The sequence below is a fragment of the Bos mutus genome, chromosome 3 (genome assembly GCF_027580195.1).
Source record: "Bos mutus isolate GX-2022 chromosome 3, NWIPB_WYAK_1.1, whole genome shotgun sequence".
In the NCBI taxonomy this organism is placed as follows: Eukaryota; Metazoa; Chordata; class Mammalia; order Artiodactyla; family Bovidae; genus Bos; species Bos mutus.
The window spans coordinates 48,832,216-48,856,422 of record NC_091619.1 but is presented as its reverse complement, the minus strand read 5'-3'; the positions used below and the strand labels follow the sequence as shown (position 1 = coordinate 48,856,422).

Below are 24,207 nucleotides of genomic sequence, written 5' to 3'. Positions count from 1 at the left end.
ATCATTCCCTGTGCTACATAGTGGGTCCTTGTTGTTTATCATATATGTAGTAGTGGACATAATCATTCTTATTCTTTTATTTAGTGCTTATGAAATTATGTCATGCAACTTCTTTTATTTTATCTAAAGAGAGATGAGGGACTTCCCTGGTGGTTCAGTGGCTAAGACTCTGCACTCCCAATACAGGGAACTGGGTTCCCTTCCTGTTCAAGGAGCTAGATCACATGCCTCAACTAGGAGTTTGCATTCTGCAACTACAGATCCCAGATCCTGTGTGCTGCAACTAAGACCTGGCGCAGCCAAATAAATAAATACATACGTACTTAAACCTAAATAGAGATTCAGGGCATTCTTTGCTCATAACCATGGCCTACCCACTTCAACTTATAGCTGTCATTTTGATTATAGCTTTCCTGAATGTGTTACCTTGGAGTGGTTGCTGAATCCTGGCCTCCCTTGGGTTGACACGGAATGAATATTGACAACTGCTATAATTTTGTTTTAAGCTTCTTTGTTTCTGGAGAGTTTTTATGATTTGAGGTACTTGTTAGTATTTTCCCTAATTATAAGGTTTTTAATGGATAAAACATTTTGATAAATACATGATTGGTATAAAATATAAGCTTTATAAGTAAATCAGTCTTATATGTGATTATTTATTTCCTAAACAGAGACTCTACAGGGGCAGGTAATTCACTGGTCCACAAGCGGTCTCCTTTACGTCGAAACCAAAAGACCCCAACATCCTTGACCAAGCTGTCTTTACAGGATGGACATAAAGTCAAAAAGCCAGCATGTAAATTTGAAGAGGGTCAGGATGTCCTAGCTAGATGGTCAGATGGCTTGTTTTATCTTGGAACTATCAAAAAGGCAAGTTACCTTAATACATCTTTTGCTGTTTTTGCAGTAAACTTTTAATAATCTTGGATTTAAATTTAAGATTGTTTTTGATTTTAAAAGAAATCACTGTAAGTTTTCCTCTTTTCCAGATAAACATATTGAAACAGAGCTGCTTCATCATATTTGAAGACAGTTCTAAATCCTGGGTTCTCTGGAAGGACATTCAAACAGGCAGGTGCTACTATTTCCCCTGGACATGATTTACACTAAAATTTTATTTTCTTCAGCTTGTCATTTTCTAGTGTTAGTCTCTTTAGTACAGTGTATTAAGATAACTTAAAAAAAAAAATCAGGGCGGTATTCAGTCTTCAAGGAGTTATCTGTGTTATAGATGATAAGAAGATCAAGAATTGCTCTGTTGATAAGAGTAGATTAGAGGACGGATGCACATGTATAAATTACTGGTAGGGCCCTTCTAAGAACTTTGACGAAAAATTTTAGCCATTAATATGAGTAATACTTTGGGCTTCACCTTAACTGTTACTTGCCTGTATTAGTAAGAAGTTATATAGAGAGGTAGTATTTATTGAGAGCATACTATTTGCCAGATGTTTTGGGGGATTAGGATATATTAAATAGCTTTAGAATACTAGAAATACTTATCCTTAAGAATAGTTTAAAATTACTGCTTAGCTATGAGTTTTTATATTTAGATAACAAAACTAGGTTATATTTGGATACAAGTAGAAATGAATACAGGTATGCTTTGGTTTGGTTATAAGTATGTTTCTTGTAATGCTTTTTATTGCAAACTATAATTGTTGTATGCCCTTTAAATCTGTTCAATAAAGGCATTTTCCCAGGTATCTGTTTCATGAAAGTGCTATATTTATGAAAAATTATGAATATTAAAAGTGCAAGTACTTTGCAAACTAAAGCCCCAGTTTGGGTATCCTTGTAATTTGTTAATGGGTCTGCACTTAAGATGTTTTTATATCTCCTTATTAGATAGGAGACAAATTCTTTCAAGTATTTATCAACTGGGTTTTTAATTTGAATCTGAGGTGCGACTTTATGGTAGGTTACTGCTGTTTTCATATTCTTGATTTCACTCTTAATTTTTTTTAAAGAATAAAAAGTTTTGATAATGGAATTGGAATGTTCTAGTTGCCATTTTTATACATGGTACTTAGGAATTAGATGGAGAGTTCAATAGCTGTTAACTTTAGTAAAATGTTTTTCTAGAGAAATTTTTTTCCAGTTTTAGGACTGATCAATTTAAAGGACTAAATGATGTTTTGAATCTCAACTTGAGGAGTCAGTGAGAAAAGGAATAGGAGGAGCACAGAATGTCTCCAATAGTAGTGATACTGAATACCTCTTATTAGCCTGCATACAGAATTATCCCCCTTTTCTTAGTTTGTAAATATGGATCCTTCTGGTGGAACTGAAACATGTAATACTGATTCTGTTCCCCTTCTATTAGTATGTGTCCCTTTCAACTTTTCCACCTTTTTGAGGTTCCTGTGAGTTAAATATAAAGGTCTTTCTCTTTTTTCCTTCTCTCTCATCCTTCCTTCCATAAAGGAAGAAGAAAACCAGCTGTACATAGAGGTAGAAAGATGTCGTGAAAGTGAGGGGGTTGTGTTCTGCATGTGGCATACTCAGTATGTCAGTTCAGTGGCCTGTGATTGTTTTTTCCTTGCTGGCTCCTTTTACTATTCTTAGATAGCTCTTGGGCCATTTAATTCTTTCTGACACCTAGAAAGTTGCACACATATAACTTGGAATTGCTATAGAATGAGTAAGTGAAACTGGAAATTGCATTATGGCAGATGTCAGTGTGGAGTGTAGCTTTAATAGTTTTCTTCCTGTAAGAATCCTGTATATAGTAGTTATACATCAAAATGACTTAATAAATTATAGTAGTTTAACTCATCTAATAAGATTCTTTTAGAAAGTTTACATAAATAAAAGCAATGTATGGTCATATTAGTAATCAAAGAATTGTGCATTGCAACAGATACCATGTTAAAACCATTAAATAATTTTTAAAGGATTTTGATCTTAATAACTGTTATGGTTTCTGTGAATGGTACACTGCTGGTAGCAATATTACATTTCTCTCTTGGATATTTGCAATAAATGCATAAAAATGCATTAAATGCATAAAAATGTTTTCCATGCTTTCATCTATACAATAGATTCATTTGTAGCAGTTTACTCAAAAGAAATAATTCAGAAGTAAAAAATCCAGATGAAAAATGTTTCCTGTAGCTTTAACAACAACAAAAAATTGGGCACATCTAAGATGAAATGGCTTTATAGTCATTTGGGCTTAGAGTAAGGGAGACTAAGAAGGCTAATAAGCTATACAGAAAGTTTTTGTAAACTTGATGGTAAAAGAGACATACTGGATATCACAACTAAAGGCAGTTCTCTGCTTCCTCAAGATTGTTTTCTTGAGGTGAACACGTAGGTCTTTTGGATCAGCACCCTCTTTTCTGAGGAACTGCCTTCCCCCACACCAGTCTACATGGTTATAATGAGAGAACAGGCACCTACTGCAATCTGGGCCTATTGCTCCTTTTCCAGGAAGTTGCAGATTTGGACTGAGAGGTTCTAGGTGCAGTCTGGTTGCTCTCCTGACTGGAGCTATAAACTGAGAAACTGTGGGAAGCCACATCCAGCTATGTGAACAGAGCCTGAGAGGAGAGGAGAGAGGACAAGAGCCAAAACAAAAATGGAAAAATGGAAAAAACAAGCAAAAAATTTGGTAACCTGCATATCTAAGAATAGTCATAAAAAAGTAAATTTGGTTATTTCTACTGGAAAGAATAGCATACAACTATTAGAAGTTAGACTTTCGAGAGACTTCCCTGGTGGTCCAATGGTTAAAAGTCCATACTTGCAACACAAGGATCCTGGGTTCGATCCACTAGAACCCACAACTAAGATCCCGCAGCCAAATTAAAACAAAAAAGTTACACTCTTTGAAACCTACAGTGTGAAAAATTCTTTTGATGGAAGAAACATTATATATAGTATTAATGAAAAGAAACAGCTCACAGTGGAGAAAATATGGTGTATCTGGGTTTAAATTCTACCCTTGATACGTGATTAAGGGTCCTTGAACTATAGTTCCTTTATCTTTCTGAGTCTTAGTTCTTCTCTATAAATAGGATATTTATCTAATAAATTGTAGAATTAAATAAAATAATATTGTCAAGAGCCTAACACAGTGCTGGCTCATAGCACAAAATTATACATTTTTATTATTGCTGGTATGTGAATAAAGTATATGTGTATTAGTATTTTATGTATATTTAAATTGAGATTATTATAATTGTGTTAAAAGTGATGAAATTCTAAATTTTGTGGAATAAAATTGTTTTCAGAATATAAATGTTTAAGGAAGAAATAACTTATTCAGGTTAAAAATTAATGGTGGAACCCCTCATTTTTGTTGCAGTGTGGTATTGTTTAGGGTACACTGACACCATGTTTCCATATTTCAGAGCTGTAGATCTGATAGTGTTCAGCCTTTCCTTTTTGTAAATTAGTGAATAAAAATAAATGTTCTGAAACTTGAGAGTAACGAGTCATTGATGGATCTTCCTTGCCCCTTTTCTTTAGTCTCATGATGTTAGGCAGTGTAGGGTGAGTGAGTACATGTACATGGGTAGGTGTGTGTTCTGGAGAGTTGTTCTAGTGTTCAAAAACATTGGCTTTTCCCGCCTCCCAGGATGGTGGAAACACTGGAAGTGAATGGTAAGGGATCCTGCCTGAAAGCATTTTAAATTATGCCCTTTGCCAAAAGGCAGATTAAATTGTGAAGGCAGACAGTAAGGTGTCTTCAGTTAAAGGTGAGAACAGAGGTAGGGATCAGAGAGAGTGTGTTTTGTGTATAGTACTTTGCCTTGAGAAAATGCCATTATGATCTAGGAAACATGTTGCCAGCATGGGCTGCTCTCTGAGTCAAAAAAGTAGTTTTGTTGTATGGTACAATTCTTTATGTATATTTTAAATATTTCAGGAGCCACTGGAAGTGGGGAAATGGTCTGTACAATATGTCAAGAAGAGTATTCAGAAGCTCCCAATGAAATGGTTATATGTGATAAGTGTGGCCAAGGTAAGCATTGATTTGTTTTAATCTTGTGGAAATGTTTGTTATATACTTAATGCCCCTGTTGATGATTAATGATTAAAAATTCTTTACATTGGTAATTTGAAGCTCTTACCATAAGTTTAGTCATCAGTTATAAATATATTAATGTAGGAAAGAGAATACTAAAATGCCTTCTTTAAATTGTGTTGCAGTATTTATTAATAAAATAGAATTTGCTTTATGCTTTTTTTGATATTAAGGGTATCATCAGTTGTGTCACACACCTCATATTGATTCCAGTGTGATTGATTCAGATGAAAAATGGCTCTGTCGACAGTGTGTTTTTGCAACAACAACAAAGGTATCTTTTAAGTGTTTTGGGCTAATGCCCTAAATGGAAATTTGTAAGGCACTATCAACGTAATGATTGTGTACGTTGAAAGTTTATCTGAATGAAATGAGCAGTCAGTGCTGGGTAGAAAGAGGTACTGCTTATTGTTTGACTAATGATGCTTAAGTGACTTGCAACTATTCTTGCACTTTATTCTGATAGTGGTCTTGGAATTGGGGCAATAATTTGAAAGAAAAGACAATAAAATAAAGATTATTATTGGTCAAACAGTTTGTGATATGGTAAGAAATTGAGAATGAAAATTTCTTTGGAAGTTTCAGAAGCATTTTAAAATTAGAGAATTATATTTAAAATTTTATCCTTCACTCTTTTAAATAACTTTTTCCCTCTAATATAGAGGGGTGGTGCGCTTAAGAAAGGACCAAATGCCAAAGCATTGCAAGTCATGAAGCAGACATTACCCTATAGTGTGGCAGACCTTGAATGGGATGCAGGTCATAAAACCAATGTCCAGCAATGTTACTGCTATTGTGGAGGCCCTGGAGAGTAAGTAAATACAGATATTTAATGCCCTTAATTTTTAATTGCTTATATTGTCTACTTTATTTTTGTTACTGATTATGGTATTGGAGTGATAGTGAATTGTAAATGCATGAAAGTATCAGTAAAGAAAATTGGGGAGGATTAGAGACCATAGTTTTATGTATCTACCATTAAATGTTTGCTGAATAAGCGAGCCAGCAAACAGTTCTAAGAATGCTTAGAAATTTACCTTTAATTTCTGATCACTAGTTCTAGTTCTGCTCTTTGAAACTAAACCCATGCCTCTTACTTTTTGTAGAGGTAGCTCTTAAAATAGTTAAGTCCAGTAATCATATTTCCCATTCTCTCAGTGACATACCAGGTGTTCTCTCATCTAGGCTAAAATCTCCATTCACATCAAACATTCTTTATGAACTTTGTTTTTGTTGCTCTTCAGTTTTTGAAAGTTTACTCTTGAAATATGGTGCCATGATTTCACAATGCAGTGTTTCCAGGAATAGTCTGACAATATAATGAGGCTGTTAAAAGTTCTAAGTATTATGCTTCTGTTATTGCAAGGAAAGATTGTGTTACCTCTCTTTGGTTGAATATGTCCCATCATATTCTTTTGGCTTATTCTGGGTTTGTTGGTGGTTGACTAAAACTTATAGTTCTTTTTTTCATATAAACTGATATTAAACCAAATTGTGTACCATGTATTTGTGCTACACATAAAAAAATGTTAGTGAATAACTTTACATTTAACTCTATTTAAATTATAATTATTGGTTTTTAAAATCTTATTGGATTCCATGTTTCTTAAGACAGAGGTGCTCTCTAGAGGATGCAGGGACATATAAGTTGTTCAGTGCTGAAAACATGAATAAGTGAACATATAAATTATTTTTATTTCTTCATTCTACCTTGTCTCTGATCTTATGGAATTTTTATTTGTGGTTTAACATTTTTATAATATTTTTCAGTTTTTGGTCTTTTGCAGATTTGAAAAACATTATGTCTGGTTTCTTTAAATCATTTATAAAAGAGATACAGTGAAAAGAGATGGATCTTTTTCCTTTAATCATTTATACCTAGTGTTTTGAAAGTGAAAGTGAAGCCTCTCAGTCATGTCTGACTCTTTGTGACCCCATGAACTGTAGCCTACCAGGCTTCTCCATCCATGGGATTTTCCAGGCAAGAGTACCCGAGTGGGTTGCCATTTCCTTCTCCAGGGGATCTTCCCGACCCAGGGATCAAACCCAGATCTCCCACATTTCAGGCAGATGCTTTACCCTCTGAGCCATCAGGGAAGTTTATAGACATTATTTTATGGAGCAGATTATTCATTGTTCTTTAATCCCTTGACTACATGAACTATGTTTGATATTGCTAACACTTTAACACCTAACAGAGTACTTGGAAAATAGTATTCATTAGTTTTTTGCCTTACTAGTAGTTGTCTTGCCTTTGCATGTAAATGGCTTAAGATTAATGGTGGGGCTCACTTAGTGAGCAAAAGAATTTGAAGAAAAGGTATTAATTTGGTGGCAAATAAGGATATTTATATATTAAAACCATGTACTAACTAAAAAGAGACTTACCTTCAGCTGAAGATTCAGTTATAGTATGTTCAGCTATCTGAAAGAGGACAAAATCTGTCACAGGGCCTTTATACCGGTGGAATCTTAGATTAGGTTTGTTAATTATGTTAATCAAATTTATTAAATTGCTATACTCCTTTGCGTTATAATGAACAAGAATAATGGAAACACAGTGAGGAATAAAGTTGCCTATGGTCATTTGGTATATAGGACAAAATAGCTCTACATATTGGTGACCTCTGAGACTGTTGGTGTGAAAAAAAAAAAATCACAGACTTGTCAAAGATCCTTTACTAATTTAGGACCCATGTTTCCCAACTGGTCCAGTGGCAAAGAATCCACCTGCAAATGCAGGAGACGCAGAGACATGGGTTTCATCCTGGGATTGGGAAGATCACCTGGAGTAGGAAATAGTAACCCACTCCAGTATTCTTGCCTGGAAAATTTTCCATGGACAGAGGAACCTCTCAGGCTACAGTTCATGGGGTCGCAGAGATTCAGACACTACTGAGTAACTAGTTGTGTGCATGCGTGTGTGCACACACACACTCTTGTTAACCAGAAACAGTAGACATAGCTTTCAAAAGCTTATAAATTCTCAAGAATAAAAAGAGAAGGGATGATGTAGTCAATATTAATAAACTTTTTGGGAAGGAAAAAATTTAACACAATATCAGAACTATGATGCTATAATCACAACTATATTCTGCACGTCACTTTTGTCGTGTTTTTTTTTTAACCTTTACCTCATGAAAGGTAGTAATTTTAATTTTAATCTTAAATTTTTTTGTATAGCTGGTATTTAAAGATGCTACAGTGCTGCAAATGTAAACAGTGGTTTCATGAAGCTTGTGTGCAATGCCTTCAAAAGCCAATGCTATTTGGAGACAGGTGAGAGAAGGGCATTTGAGCATTACTGACTCATTTATTGTTTGTTTTTTTTTTTTTTAGCTTTTAGAAGTTGTGTGTCTGTTTGCCTTTTCACATTTCTAAAGGTTTTTTATTTTTTTTTTTCAAGTTTGATTTGGAAAAGGTTCAGCTTAGAGGGAACATATTGTTTAATATACTTAAATTATACATAATTTTAAAAATGTAATTTTTGTGCTTTTGGATATTATTACAGAAAGCTTTTAAAGTATTTGACCAGTGATTATATTGGTACCTATTGCCCCACAATACTCTGTATTATTCTCATTGATACCTTTTTAAAAGAAGATCAAATAGGTCTCATGACAAGCAATTGGAAAAGGCCACAGAACCTTGATGCACAGTTTATATCTTAGATCTAAAGAATGTCAGATCTAAAGAATGTCAAAAAATGTCCTTTTTGATTAAGAGAATGTGAAATAGGGCTCTAGGAAGAAAAGTTATATGTAATATCAAAAACCCTAGGTTTAAATCCTAGTTTATGCAGTTTATTGTTTTTCTGACCTTAGCAAAGTCAGCTTGTCTTCTGGGCTTATTTTACCAGATTGTTTTGGACATGTAAAAGTAACAGTGACTATAACATAAGAGAGCAGCCATCACAATTCTCAGTACAAACAAGTCATTAGTAAGCTATACTTATATGAATCTGTATGTGAATTCTGAAGGTCTCTAATGGTTAAAAAAAAACTGATCCTGCCCCCCCCCGCCATATACAAACTGTTTCATTACTTGTCATTACTAGAGAAGAAATTCTTTACAGTGTCATGATTCAGATTATATTTTGCTTTGTGTATCAGTCCTTATGTCAATTGTAGGATATGTACTTGCTGAATATTAATTTTAATTGGTAAATAATTTGTATGTACTCTTGCTTGCTCAGTTACAACTTTCTTTTTCTTTAGATTTTATACATTTATTTGCTCTGTCTGCAGTTCTGGACCAGAATACCTCAAACGTCTACCATTACAATGGTAAGTATGGACCTTTCTATTAAGGAGCAAAAGAAGAATTGTGTTTTAAATCTACAGGATGAAACTTTTCTATATACATTTACTTAGCTTAAAGAAAAATTTGTTCTTTATGCCTAGTTTTCTTTCTTTTCCTTTATTTATTCTCAAGCCTGATGTTATCTTTCCCAAAGGTTATTTAGTTTTATTGCTAACATAATAAGGCCATTCAGTTTCTAATGGCATAAAAAGTAACTTTGAAATATCTTTTAGATCTTCAAAATTCTTATTCATGTTTCTAGTTCTTTTGGGCCTTCAGAATACAGTAGAAGAGAGAAAGGTCTTATAATATGCCAGTTTCTGCTTCAGTTAAGTAATCCTTGGGCATGGGAAGTATGATGAATTTTGGAGATTTACTGAAAATGCTTATAGTAAGTACTTAGATGTTTTTGTTAAATGTTTTACATATTTTAGGAAAAGATAGGATTTAATTAATGAATCAGATAAAATCTGTTAAAGTGTGATCCATTTTATAGCTTATGTAGTAGTGAAAACATGAAATTTTAGATCATAAATTACTTTTAAACATCAGATTCTCTTTTAAGAAATCAAATATCTTAAATTTTAGTTATTACTCAGGATAAATTAATGTTTTTCATTTATTTTCATATAATGATTTATTGTGAATATGACATGATATTAACCATCTGTTCATCTAAAAACTTTGGATTTTTTTAATAGCTGGTTTTATAATAATAATGTGTGATTTAAAAATAATAACCAAAACATTATTTTCATATTATTTGATTATTTTTGGATTCCAGGGTAGATATAGCACACCTATGCCTTTACAACCTAAGTGTTATTCACAAGAAGAAATACTTTGATTCTGAACTTGAGCTTATGACATACATTAATGAAAACTGGGATAGATTGCACCCTGGAGAGGTAGGTGGTCTCAGAGCTAATATCATTAGCTACTTAATGTGTTTTTTACTTTGTTTTTGTTGAAAGCAGCTAAGGCACATGTGCAAGCCATACATCTAAAGTAGCGTTGTATTTTTAGATAGGGAGAAATAACTTTGGTGAGGCTATCAGGATCAGCCCTCATTCTCCTGTTTGTTGCCTGTTAACATGAGAAAAAATATAGGAGGAAATAAATTACTTAATTCTTCCGTTTTCTGAAGTGAGAATTGCTGTAGCTGAAGATAGAAGGGAGGGAGAAGTCCTTATTACTGGGTATCCTATGGTTCCTCCTTCTTTTCTTCTAAGTTTACTGTAAACTTAGAGAGGTAATCAACATTCTTCTTTTCTCTCTTTTTGGTACTGCCTTTTTTATCTTTGACTTTCAGGAATAGTGGGACCTGGTAGTAATGTTAGAAAAATAAGAGAATGAAGTTACCTGAATTGAGGATTATCCCTCTCATTCTCACATCTCATTTTTCTTTTCATTTGCAAAGTGTAACCACTCATGCTGTTTGTGAAGAGTTTTGTTTCTTTTTATAAAAAGCAATATAAAAGTTAATGCATGTTCATTGAAGATTAAGAAGAAAGTAGAGTAACTTTAATATTTACCTTTTTAAAGATTTATGTAGAATTATTAAAATATAGATATTAAATGTTAAAATACAGATACTAAATTTTTTGTTCTATAATATGTGGAATAGATGTGTGAATTTTAGTCATGTGTTACTTTTTGAAGCAAAAACTAAACTGATATGAAATTTAGGAAGAATTTCTACATCTGTAGCTTTTAGACAGGCAGTTTATAAGGTTCACATCAAATAAAGTATCAAGTTTCTGTTGTTGTTCTGGGGGTTTTATGAGGCATCAGGGAGTGCACAGTACACATTAATTAAAAGTAGTAGGTCAGTTGTATAAAATAAACACCTGTGAAATACTTAGATTTTAAAATCAATGATACTAAAATCAATTGAGCAAAGATTTTTGAGTGTTAGAAATTAGATTATAATATTCTCATTAAGTTTTCTGTTAAAAGCTTCTTTTAGATGACTGGAGAAAAAGTGAGTGAGTTGTAAATATGATAAATTTTAATAAACTGATTAGTAATGGGAGAAGAAAATATAAGGCACTGTTACATATATTGTTCTTTATAGTCATCTGAATATTTAATGTCCTTATACATTAATTTGAAATACTTTTCTTCCTAGCAGTGATTCTTTTAGCACTTGATATGCAGATATATCTATATTTCTGTTAATACACTTATGTTTTACGTGATTAAAGTCTGCATTGCTTACTTCATGTAGATAGTGGGCATGCATATAAAAACTCAAGTTGTTTATTTCAAATGCTATCATTTTTTATTATAATAAAAATATAACTTAAATTTATTGAAGAAGCTGAAAATAGAAAATAATAAAAACTACAGGCTGTTTTTAAAGAAATGAGTTCAATTTATGAATTCTAGCTGTCTCAGTTTCAGCTGAACTTCTGCTATATATCAGAAAACATTTATTTCAGCAATAGGTACATGTTTTATTTTCTGAACCCTATGAGATAATGTCTTACATGTAAGAAATTTCAATTTCTTATTCTTTGCCCCAAATGGGAAAATATATCTTTATTTAAAAATTAAGAAAAACATGATTACAATCAAATATAACTTCATAACAAATGTTTTACTTTTCTAAGGAGTGTTCCCATTTTGAGGAGCCATCAGATTTATTATTAGAAGAAGTGACTAGTCATTTCTCATTGCTCTTTTTCCACATTAAAAAAAAAGAAAACATTCAGATTTAATAGGTTAGTCATCCCATTCTCTAGTTATTTATAGGTGGAAGTTCAGGTTTTAATTTTCTGTATTAATACTTTATATCTTAATATTGTAATTAGTTTTTAGAGTGAAGTTTTAATGATAAAGAGACCATAAAATTTGTAAGTAGTATTTGTTCATTGATATTCATTTAGTTTACTTTTAAATGTTTGTGATAATAGAAGCAAAGATAATATAGACAATGTATTATTCCTAATTATTAAAGTAGTAAATCTTTGGCTAACTGAAATTGAATTGCAAATGGAGTTTTGTTACTAAAAATTAGATTAATAAAATTTTCTTTTTGTTTATATTTGTATTAAAAATCTTTTTATAAAGTAACATTAATTATAGTTATCTGAAATGATGTAATAGACTTGGCCCTTCGTATCTGGTTGATTCTCCATGGTTGGAACCGAGGGATACTGAGGGCAAACTGTACTTTCAAAACATGTGAATTACTGCATCTAAGTATATTACAGATACACCTCAGAGATACTGTGGTTTCAATTTCAGGCCACTGCAACAAAACCAATACGCTATAAAGCAAATCACAAATTTTTGGTTTCCTAGTGCATATAAAAGTCATGCTTGTATCACACTGTAGTCTTTGTGTGCAATAGCATTATGTCTAAGAAAAGCAGTGTACATACCTTAATTTAAAAACTGGGACTTCCCTGGTGGTCCAGTGGTTAAGACTTCACCCTCTAATACAGGGTTGTGGATTTGATCCCTGGCTGGGGAGCTGAGATCCCATATGCCTCCTGGCCAAAAACCCAAAATATAAAGCAGGAGCAGTATTGTAACAAATTCAGTAAAGATATAAAGACTTTAAAAATGTCCACATCAGAAACATTTTTTAAAAGTAATGCTGTTGCAGGATGGTGCTGACAGTCTTGCATGAGGCAGTGTTACTACAAACCTTCATTTTGTAAAAATCGTAGGATCTGTGATGTATAGTAAAGTGAGATACAATGAAAGGAGGTATGCTTATATTGGTTATTTAAGTACCTTAGAATACTGAAGTCATTTTGAACATCAGTTCTTATTATATATGCTGTAGACTATATGAAAAGATGTTTACGCTAGAATTTTAGAGAGTCCATTTTAGAGAATACAGTTGATTGTGGAAGTACACGGAGTTGGGGTACTGACCCTCTCTGCCATCAAAAATCACATACACCTTAGAGTTGGCCTGCCCTGTCTGCAGTTCTGCACCTGTAGATTCAACTGTCTGCAGTGTAGTATTGTAGTATGTATTTAGTTGGGGGAAAAATCCATACATAAGTTGACCCATGCAGTTCAAACCCAGTTGTTCAGAGGTCAACTGTATATCCTTTCATACTGAAAGGTAAGGTTTAACATATATTATATATTTTCTTTTTTCTTGATTATTTTCAGGATTGCTATGTCAAGAGAAGCTGAAACTTTTAGAACATGTTAGGATACAGTGATAATTTCCTTATGTGATCTTGGTAAACATCTTTGAGAGTTGGTACCTTCGTAATTATCATATAGACTAAATCTAGTATTTGAGATCGAAACTACTGTGTTTTGAATTTTTTTTTTTTTTGAGATAGTAAAAATATTTAGTATAATTTGACACCCCAAATAAAAGTTGCTTAAAATTTTTACATAGAATGAAGTGTTTAGAATGAGGTTATATCAGATTGCTTTTGGAAGTTATAATGAGATATTAATACTTTTTGAAATCTGCCTATTATCATTTGTCTTTACTTCCTAATATGATTTGAAATTTCAGTTTCATAAGGACAGCCCACTTTTCTGTTATCTGTGGTCTTAAGTTTTAAATACTTAAAAGGTTGATAGAGCAGTGGGTTGAGTGCTACTTGATATAGGGAGAAAAGCATAGATAAAATGAAATACTATGGCAGAAACAATGTTTTGGCTAGAGAAAAATACAGTAGAGGTGGTATAATACTTTTAAGGGAAAATTATAAGAAGTCTGGTTAAAAGCAGTACTTGGGGTCTTGAGTTGTATATTAGCGTACAGAGTATATGTTGGTAAACAAATTACTTAAGCTGTTTGGCATACTGAAGCCTAGGTGGTGTGGAATTCACTGAGGCGTGTTTTATTGAAGGGAAGAGTTTTAACTATACGTAATAGCATGTATTGCTGTACAGAAATACATAACCCTGAAAGTGAAATCACAGTGTGAGATTAGTGTCAGTACAGGGAGGAACAAAAATGTTTCTTCTATTGAAGATCTATATTATAAACCTCATGGTCAGATGGAAGAACAGAATATGATGCTCTTCTAATACAGATTATTTGATTAACAGTGTAATATTTGCACATTCTGTTTTCAAAATACAGTGAGGGAACCTTTGAGTGCATTATGCAAGTTGAAATAAACAGTCCTATGCAAAATAATCCTGGAGTACTGAAAGAACTTACAGGTAAAATTTGAATTCTCTAGGCAAGAATATTGGAGTGGGTAGCCATTCCCTTTTCCAGGGGATCTTCCTGACCCACGGATTGAACCTGTGTCTCCTGCATTGCAGGTAGATTCTGACCCACCAGGGAGGCCCAGGAAATCATAGAGAACGGGTACCAAAAGAAAAAAAGACAGTTTGTTGTGATTTTCAAAAAGTTGAAAGGAGTAGACTTGAGAAATTCTAAACTTTTGTTGTTGAATGTCAGCAAAATTGTAGAGCAGATTTTTCTTGTGAAGAATTAAAAAGCAATCAGAAAAAATACCACTAGTTTAATAGAGTAAATTATGTTAAATTTACTGAACTGTAAATTTAAATTAAATTTAAATTTATGTTAAATTTAAATGAACTGAACTGAACTGAATGTGAAATAATCAAGTGATGGTGCTGCTAAAAACCTTAACATAATCTTAATACTTAGCCCTCTTCAGTTCAGTCATTCAGTCGTGTCCGACTCTTTGCGACCCCATGAATCGCAGCACGCCAGTCCTCCCTGTCCATCACCACCTCCCGGAGTTCATTCAGACTTACGTCCATCGAGTCAGTGATGCCATCCAGCCATCTCATCCTCTGTCATCCCCTTCTCCTCCTGCCCCCAATCTCTCCCAGCATCAGAGTCTTTTCCAATGAGTTAACTCTTCGCATGAAGTGGCCAAAGTACTGGACTTCCAGCTTTAGCATCATTCCTTCCAAAGAAATCCCAGGGCTGATCTTCAGAATGGACTGGTTGGATCTCCTTGCAGTCCAAGGGACTCTCAAGACTCTTCTCCAACACCACAGTTCAAATGCATCAATTCTTCTGCGCTCAGCCTTCTTCACAAGTCCAACTCTCACATCCATACGTGACCCCTGGAAAAACCATAGCCTTGACTAGACGGACCTTTGTTGGCAAAGTAATGTCTCTGCTTTTGAATATGCTATCTAGGTTGGTCATAACTTTCCTTCCAAGGAGTAAGCGTCTTTTAATTTCATGGCTGCAGTCACCATCTGCAGTGATTTTGGAGCCCCAAAAAATAAAGTCTGACACTGTTTCCCCATCTGTTTCCCATGAAGTGATGGGACCAGATGCCATGATCTTTGTTTTCTGAATGTTGAGCTTTAAGCCAGCTTTTTCACTCTCCACTTTTACTTTCATCAAGAGGCTTTTGAGTTCCTTTTCACTTTCTGCCTTAAGGGTGGTGTCATCTGCATATCTGAGGTTATTGATATTTCTTCCGGCAGTCTTGATTCCAGCTTGTGCTTCTTCCAGCCCTGTCAAATATTTGAAGAACTGCCTTGTATAAAAGAGAATCCAGGAAGGAATATTTTGTTCACCCATGGAATGGTCTCCTTCATTAGGTTTCATTTGTGGTACTAGTTAAACCAGGGTTGCATTACTCTTGAGTACTATTAAAGGGATTACAGTATTAATGAAAACTTGAATTAGGTGGATATCTCAGGTCTCTTTTGGATTATAAAGTCCGAGTCCATTATTTCTCCTTTAATAGAAAATTTCTGTCATTGGACACTTTAGAAATTACAATAGGAAGATGTGGTATGGTTAAGGAGAATGAGCACCAAACTTTGCTTTTCCTCTTAAAGTACCCAATATAGGCTCACAATGGGCTCTCAGTGAATGTTGAAGGAATATACTTAATTGTCACTTGGGTTCAAATTCTACCTCTCTAGCTAACCAGCAGTGTGAATTTGGGCAATTTAGGTTTATAGCTGTTGACTAATTGCTAAAATAAAAGTAGATGACTGTGAAAGTCTCTTCTACCTACTGTGTTCTATTTGACAGATTTTTTTTTACTTGAAGGTCTGAACTTTGGGAGTTTCAGCTGCTAAATAAAATTACTGGCAGTCATTTTGAAAGTCAATGGTGATATTTTGGAAAATTTTTTGTTGTTCATTTGTTTGAATTTTTATAGCTTTAATTGGAGATGGTCTTTTATAATTTAATTTTTTTTCTGTTGGGCCCTAGTCTTTAAACTTTGAAGAAAAGGCATAAATAACTCTGAAAGAAACTTTTTTGAAAGAAAATAGAATATTTTTCAGAATTGAATGTTTATATTTTAAAATGGTGTAAGATGATAAAAACGTACTGAGTCACTTTGGATTTTAGGCTTAACCAAAGTCTGTAATTGGTATGAAAATAAAATCCCCAAATTTGTTATTTTTTCAAAGTTATAGAGGTTGTTGGTTTGTGTTAGAAGTATTGGGAAATAAAATGACATGTTTATCATTACTTTTTATATTCTTTCCTGTTAATATCTATTAGAAGCTTTATAGTTGATATTAAAGTAATTCTAATGTATTATTATTTTCCCAGGTTATAGAATCAAAGTAAATTCAATGATAAATAATAAAATCCCATTTTTATTGTATTTTACAGTTTATGGTTCTTTCAAGCATACCATTTTATCTATACAAGTATTGATAGTAGTAAAGAAACTAGTAAAAGATTTATACTCTCTTTTTTATATGTGAGAAAACAAGATTTGAGAGGCTAAATGGCCTTAAGTCACAAAGCTGGTCAGTGAGCACCTGAAATAAGAAGTTTGATCTTCTGACAACTAGTCAACTTTTCTTTTGTATCACATTGCCTCTCTCACCTGTATATTACTAATCAATGAAATTACAGTGCACTAAATTGTTTTTTTGATACTTCACAGCTGGCAGACACACCAAAATCTGAAAGATATGAGCATGTTCTGGAGGCATTAAATGATTACAAGACCATGTAAGTTATTTCATGTATCCCTATGAGGGAGATATTTGGTAAATATAAGGAATAATAGCATTAAGAATTGTGGGATTGATGTAGAGTTAATACATACCATTTTAATGTCCTCTCTCAGAGTAAACCAGTGATTCTCAAAGGTTGAAGAGGGGAGGAGCAGTTCTCTGGAAATGGTGGATGGAAGGCATATCAATATTTCAGGGGAATTTGGTCAGTTTAGTTGAAAAAGCATAATCAGTAATGACTTGTTCTTATAATTTAATCTGCTGAAAGTAAAACAGAATCATATTAGCTGGTAGGAATATGCAGAAGATAGGGGGATATATTAAAGAGAAGATAGGTTTTTAAATGATTGAGGTCTTCTATGATTTTAAGTTTAGTTAGTGCCGTCTTTAGGAATAGTAGTAGTATTAGTGATCTAAGTTTTTGATAATTAAGTGACATTGATATATTCTTATATAAATCTTTCCCTTTTTTTTTTAAAGGAGCATTTCTACATCTCTTAAAAATATTTTAAAAAGGCAATAGAAATAAAATGTATATGCTGGTTTCAACCAGCTATTGAATTATATAACATTATTGTTTGTAACATGTTGCTTTTTTTGAACTTAGCAACATTTCCTCATTAAAAAATGTTATAAGTGGTTAGATCTTTAGGACAACTTAAAAAAGCCATAAAGTTACCTGAGCAGTTACTGTGCTGGTAAAAATACTTTATAGGACAATGAATTCTGTAATCCCAATTTAGTGTGCTAGAAATACCTTTGTTCCTGCTATGGTAGAAATGGGAGCTCTGGTTTCTCACACTTACATAAAAGTTGAATGGCAATCCAAGCACTTGGTAGTGGTTCTTAGGCCAGGCATCCTCTAGTAGAACTAAGAGGGTATTTTAGAGTAAGGACTCTAAGGACTTTGGGAAAGGATTAGAGAACATATATTTCAGAAACCCAAGCCCACAAGAAATGTCACCTCTGCTCCAGGTTATTTCCAATTCCAGATCTGACATGCTAGACACTCCTTTTATTTACTGGGCCTCTAGGATTGATGTACTTTTTCCAAATGCTCTTACCTATTTCTGGCCAGGGTTTCTCTCCTCACCGATTCACTCTGAAATAGAATTCTTTTTTCCCTAAACCTTTTTTGAGGTGTTTGTAACAGATAAGACTAAAAATGTGGAAAAGCACATTGAGACTAAAAAAGACACCACTCTGTACTCTTCTTTCTTTAAAAAGTTAGATGCTACATTTTAAAAAGAAAAGCGGACATGTGTTCTCCCTTCTAATACTATTCCTCTCTCCTACTCCCCTGTCATATCCTACTGTGGACTGGCTCTGGGGCAGATAAGAATCCAAGAAAGCAAAGGGAAAAAACCAAAGCAAGGGGTGGTATTGGATATACTTTCATGTGTTTTACGACTGAGGGTCTTCCATGTATATGTGTTCAGTTTTAAATTTTTAGTTAATTTTTTTTAAACTTTAGGTTTATGTCTGGGAAAGAAATAAAGAAGAAGAAGCATTTGTTTGGGTTGCGAATTCGTGTTCCTCCTGTGCCACCAAATGTGGCTTTCAAAGCAGAGAAAGAACCTGAAGGAACCTCTCATGAATTTAAAATTAAAGGCAGAAAGGCATCCAAACCTATATCTGAATCAAGGTAAAAGTTGATCTGTGGGTTAGTTTTTCTCTTTAGCTCATTTGTAACTAAAAAAATTTTTTTGTGTTACTTAGCCTCATTAGTATATTTGAAAGTACAAGTGGCAGTGACCCTGATTTGTTATCCTATTTAAAATTTCTTGCTTGAACAAGGTATAAAGAGTTAATGCTAGATGTTTATTTATTTACTATAGATCTAAGGCTTTCCAGGAATAGGCCCTATTGATTTTGTTCACAAACAGCATAAGTATCTATTTGTTTGTTCATTTCTCATTCGTTTGTTCATTCATTCTATTTATCAAGCACCTTACTAAGTGCTGGAGATATAATAAGTAAGACCTTCTTTCTGCCCTGGTGGGGTTTACATTATAATGGGGAAGAAAGGTGGTAAACAAAATAATTATAGATCATGTTAATACTGTTTAGGAAATAGCAAACAGATTTAGACTGTACTGGGATGGATAGAGATATAGGGGTCTTCTTTAAGAAGGCGACTTAAGAAAGCCTGTTTATAATAATATTGAAGCTGAAACTTTAAAGAATGAGAATGACCTAACAATGTGAAGAATAAAGGGAAGAATACTTCAGGTAGCAGAAATAACAAGTGTGAAGCTATGAGGCATGTTCTAGGAACTTACAGAAGGCTACTGAGGTGTGAGCAAGGGCTGGAGAGAGTAGTATTGGGTACTGGAAAGGTTGGGTGGGGCTTGATCATGTGTTTTGTAGACCTCATAAAGAGTTTCGGTTGTTTTCTCAGAATAATGGGAAGCTATATAAAGATGTATGCACACTGAATTATCTTTTAAAATACTTCTTTGGATCTGTTTGGAAAACAAATTCTATAGAAGGAAGAGTAGAAACAAGAAAAAATGAAGACTTTGAGTTTTCTAGGTGACAGATAATGGTGGCTTGTGCAGTTGTAGGTGATAGCAGTCAAGTAGAGAGGAAATAGATTCAAGATCTCCACTGGAGGAATAATTTGTTGGCTTTGCTGATGAATTAAATTTTTAAAGGAAGGGTGAGATAAAGTTATACAATGCCCAGATATCTGGTTTGAGCAACTAGTGATTGGTCGTGTCTGTTACCAAGAACTGGAAGAATAGATTTTGATGACGTGAATAAAGCATTCTTCTGTTTCAGACTTACTGAGTTCAAGATTCTTATGAGGTATATCTAAGTGGTAATGATGTTAGATACAGGCAATTGGGTGTGTTCAGTCAGGAGCTCAGGACCCATGGTAATAAATTTTGAAGTTGATTTATAAAACCATGAGAATGGATGATATTACCTAGAGAGAGAAAAGAAGAGAATGTGGCCCAGAATAATGTCCTGGTATTATTTAGAGATTTGGAAGAAGTGAAATAAATGAAGGAGATGACTAGAAAACAATCATTGAAACAGGAGGAAACTAGGAAAGTTTGATGTCATGAAAACCAAGTGAAGGAGAGTGTTTGAGAAAGATATGGGTCTATTAAACAGTACTGAATGTTGCTGAGAGGCAGGTTAAGATGAGAGAAAAATGTTTATTGGATTAGATAACATTTTGTTATTAGTGATTTTGACAAAAACTATTTTTCTTAAGTGTTAAAGGTAAAAGTCAGGTGGAAGTGGGACAGTATGATCGAGTCTCGCACTGCTCAACTTACTGTCAAAACTGGTCTTTTTCTACAATTGGGGACATGGGAAGATTCAAAATAATGATGATGACAATAATACAGGAAAAGGGGAAAAAAGGAAATACTTTTTAAGAATTTTGAAAGAATGAAGAAAGTGGGAAGGGTATGTGTGGTCAACTCTTAGAAGTAGTTTCAGTGTATTGTTAAGGGAGGGAAGTAGACAAATGGAATGGAAGCTGAATCAAGTGATGGTTTTTAAAAAATAGATGTAAGACAATTGTAACCTGTTTCTGTATGTCAGTGGAGGAGAATGGTACAGAAGAAAGAGGTAACTGAAGATATTATAAAGTCTTTGAGGAGACATAAGGGACAGGATGTGGGAATCTAAATGTGGGATTGGCCTTCTAAAGCAGGACTTAACATCCTTCTGTTGAAGTGGAGAGAAAAAGAATATGAGTACAAATGCTAATTCTGTGATGACTGAAGTTACTGCCTAGTAGCTTCTGTTTTCTCAATGAAATGATGAGGCAAAGATAGCTGAGAGAGAAATTTAAGGAGCCAATACATAAGGTATAAGTTAATCATGTTGGAGAATAAGAAAAAATAATTACAGAGAGTTGTCAGTGTAATAAAGTAGATAGTACTTTTTTTTTTTTAATGAAGGAAAAGAATACTATTCCTATGACTTTCAGATTTTTATTATTAATCTTTTTCTAGCTTTGCTTATATTATAAATTAGAAAAAAGATTTCCACAATCTCTCTTGTCCCTATTTTGATTTCGATAGGACATTCTGTCTGTGGTAGTTATCAGATTCTCATTTGATGTGACCAGATAATGGTCCAACTTTCTCTAAAGGCATTCTCAGTTCATTCTGGGCCCTTTGTATGAATTGGACTAAAGGGTACTTGCTTTAGTCCAGGGGTCCTTTGTAAATGTTATGTTGATCATCCTGCCAAAAAAATGAATGTACACCCCACCCCATCTTATTCTTGGATAAGATTTTGGATTATAGTTCTAGTTACACTTTCTTCCTCTGCTTCTCTACTTTCTCTTTCCTGGTACTTCCACCTTTATTTCCCTAGCCAGTTTGGTGTGGAGGAATAGCCATTTCTTGTTTTCTCCATTCACCTCTTTCTAGCTTATTATATAAATCTGTTCCTTTACCTTGTTTTTTAATTCAGTTTTTCCTGGATAATGTTATTGTAGCACTTAATCCATTTTATTATTCTGCTTGTATATATGTTTATTGTCTTCTGTCTATACTGTGAACCCCTTAGTGTGTGTGAAAGTCACTTAGTCATGTCTGACTCTTTGTGACCCCGTGGACTGTAGCCCCCGTCAGGCTCCTCTGTCCATCAAATTCTCCGGGCCAGAATACTGGAGTGGTTAGCTGCTGCCTTCTGCAGGGGATCTTTCCAACTTAGGGATCAAACCCAGGTCTCCCACATTGCAGGCACATTCTTTACTATCTGAGCCACCAAGGAAGCCCAAGGATACTGGAGTGGGTAGCCTATCCCTTCTCCACAGGATCTTTCTGACCCAGGAACAGGGGTCTCCTGCATTGCAGGTGGAGTCTTTACCGGCTAACAGGGAAGATCTCAAACTCCTTAGTACAGGGAACATTTTTGTATTTGTATTGTTAGTATTCCCTTTATATGGAGATGTTTATTGATTAAATGAAATAGATGTTCTGTGTATTGGTATTTGTCATTCATCCCTTCTGTTAATTATGTTCTTGACCTATTTCTTTTTTTCCCTCCTTATGCTTGATTTTTTCCTTTATGTCTCCAAAATGGTTTTCTAAAACTTTCTAATTTTGTCCTTTGAATGATTCCCCTACATAATATGAAGGATTCCTTCTTTACATTCTCCAACCTCTTTCTGATTAGCATCATTCAGGAATCCACAGGGTATTTCTATCTAGAGCTACTGTATAGGGACTGAACAGTTTTAACATAAATACTTCCTGACTCCATGAGGTTAACTACTGAATTCATACTACTGAATTTAGTACTAAATTCTTGGAACATCCTCCAAGTACCTACATAGTAACAACCTAAATGAAATAATTGAACTTAAAGGAGTTTTGAAATCTTCCATCCAATACAGTAGTACTTTTTTTGTTTGTTTTGTAAAAAATTTTTAGGTGATATGTATTTTTAAAAATTGTTATTAGAGAACATTTTTCCTTTAAACCTTTCATATGTAAATATCTGTTTAAGAAATATTTATTCAAATTAGAATATATTATCTCTGAACTTGACTAAACTTGTAGATTCAGCTTAACTTTGTTTTTATAATCTAATTACTACATAAGTAGAGGTTATGACAGTTTATATTGTCCATTGTCTTTTTGTTTTCTTTCTGCAGAGATTAAATACATAATGGTTTTATGTTTCAGGGAAGTAAGCAATGGCATAGAAAAAAAAGGAAAGAAAAAATCTGTAGGTCGTCCACCTGGCCCGTATACAAGAAAAATGATTCAGAAAACTGCTGAGCCACCTTTGGTAAGAGGATATATTGGTATATGTTCTCAGAGAAGAAGTCTGCTTGAAATTACTGAGAAACTAATTTCTTTTCATTACTTGTAGAAACTATTCTTTAAATTTTTGTTTTTCTTTTCCAGGATAAGGAGTCAATTTCAGAGAATCCTAGTTTGGATTTACCTTGTTCTATAGGGTAAATAGAAAGTTACTTTTGCCTATCTTAGGAATTTTCTTCTTGGGGGGGGGGGGAGTTAGTATTTCTATTGTTATGTAATATAGTTGTTATACCATTTAAATTCTTTTGTCTCAGGAGAACTGAGGGAACTGCACATTCATCCAATACCTCAGATGTGGATTTCACGGGTGCTTCCAGTGCAAAAGAAACTACCTCGTCTAGTATTTCCAGGCATTATGGGTAGATATTTTATGTTCTTAACTAATTTTCCTCTAGGGTTTTTTTCTTTGTAATATGATGATTAAATACATTTTAAAAAAATTGAAAGTGATACCAGTTTGTCTTGCAGCTTTTGAGATGTAGTCTATATCTTAGGTTGTTAATATTCATCTGAATATTTTTACTTTTCAGAGCACAGATGTTAAAATTTTCAGATTTGTCAGGAATTTTGCTATGTACACAAAGAAGAGGTATCCTGGTGTTTATAGATGTGCTCTTTTCTGTGAGACCTTTTTATACTTTTAATATACAAGTGTGAATTTTTTTTTTAATAAGTTAGAATCAAGCACACAAACCTTTTTATTAGAAAAAGGATTTTAAATTCAGGATTTTTTTTTTTATCAATAACAGACTTTCCCTCTAGTATTTTTTTTTAACCTAACTCTTTAGAAAGGCAACTTTTTCCTGAAGTCTGATGTATCAGGTAAGAAAAATTTAGTTTATTTGGGGCCAGGGCCATGAGCTTGCAGATTTTATTCTTCCCTTTGTTTAATTTTCGTTTTCACAACCAGGGATTCTGTTAAGCTTATGCACATTATCTTTTTTTTGTACATTGTCTTATTTAGTTTTTAAAACAGTCTTTTGAGTTGTTTCCATTTTATAGATAAGAAAACTGAGACTTAGAGGGTTTTTGTAACAAGCCCAAGATGGCATGTTTATTAGCAAATATACAAAACTGGGGTTTTAACTTGGGCAGTATGATTTAGACTTCTCTGGCTATGTTATATTTTGACCTTGTTTTATAATA

General features: G+C 33.6%; 1 protein-coding gene across 3 annotated transcripts in view; it reads left to right on the top strand.

The window, feature by feature from the left end:
- Positions 1 to 24,207, top strand: part of MTF2 (metal response element binding transcription factor 2) — a 74,021-nt gene that overhangs the window by 46,409 nt on the left and 3,405 nt on the right. The window contains exons 2-15 of one of the 3 annotated variants that reach the window (XM_070367670.1): positions 672 to 688; positions 769 to 870; positions 990 to 1,075; positions 4,877 to 4,972; positions 5,209 to 5,309; positions 5,698 to 5,846; positions 8,219 to 8,314; positions 9,253 to 9,321; positions 10,122 to 10,245; positions 17,185 to 17,252; positions 18,732 to 18,902; positions 22,921 to 23,026; positions 23,146 to 23,198; positions 23,316 to 23,420. In XM_070367670.1, the coding sequence (XP_070223771.1) occupies positions 4,897 to 4,972; positions 5,209 to 5,309; positions 5,698 to 5,846; positions 8,219 to 8,314; positions 9,253 to 9,321; positions 10,122 to 10,245; positions 17,185 to 17,252; positions 18,732 to 18,902; positions 22,921 to 23,026; positions 23,146 to 23,198; positions 23,316 to 23,420 (1,118 nt within the window). In that variant the 5' untranslated portion in view covers positions 672 to 688; positions 769 to 870; positions 990 to 1,075; positions 4,877 to 4,896. Of the gene's footprint in view, positions 1 to 671; positions 871 to 989; positions 1,076 to 4,876; positions 4,973 to 5,208; positions 5,310 to 5,697; positions 5,847 to 8,218; positions 8,315 to 9,252; positions 9,322 to 10,121; positions 10,246 to 17,184; positions 17,253 to 18,731; positions 18,903 to 22,920; positions 23,027 to 23,145; positions 23,199 to 23,315; positions 23,421 to 24,207 lie in introns of all 3 variants that reach the window. The other 2 variants (XM_005894687.2, XM_005894683.2) reach the window with 2 other exon arrangements.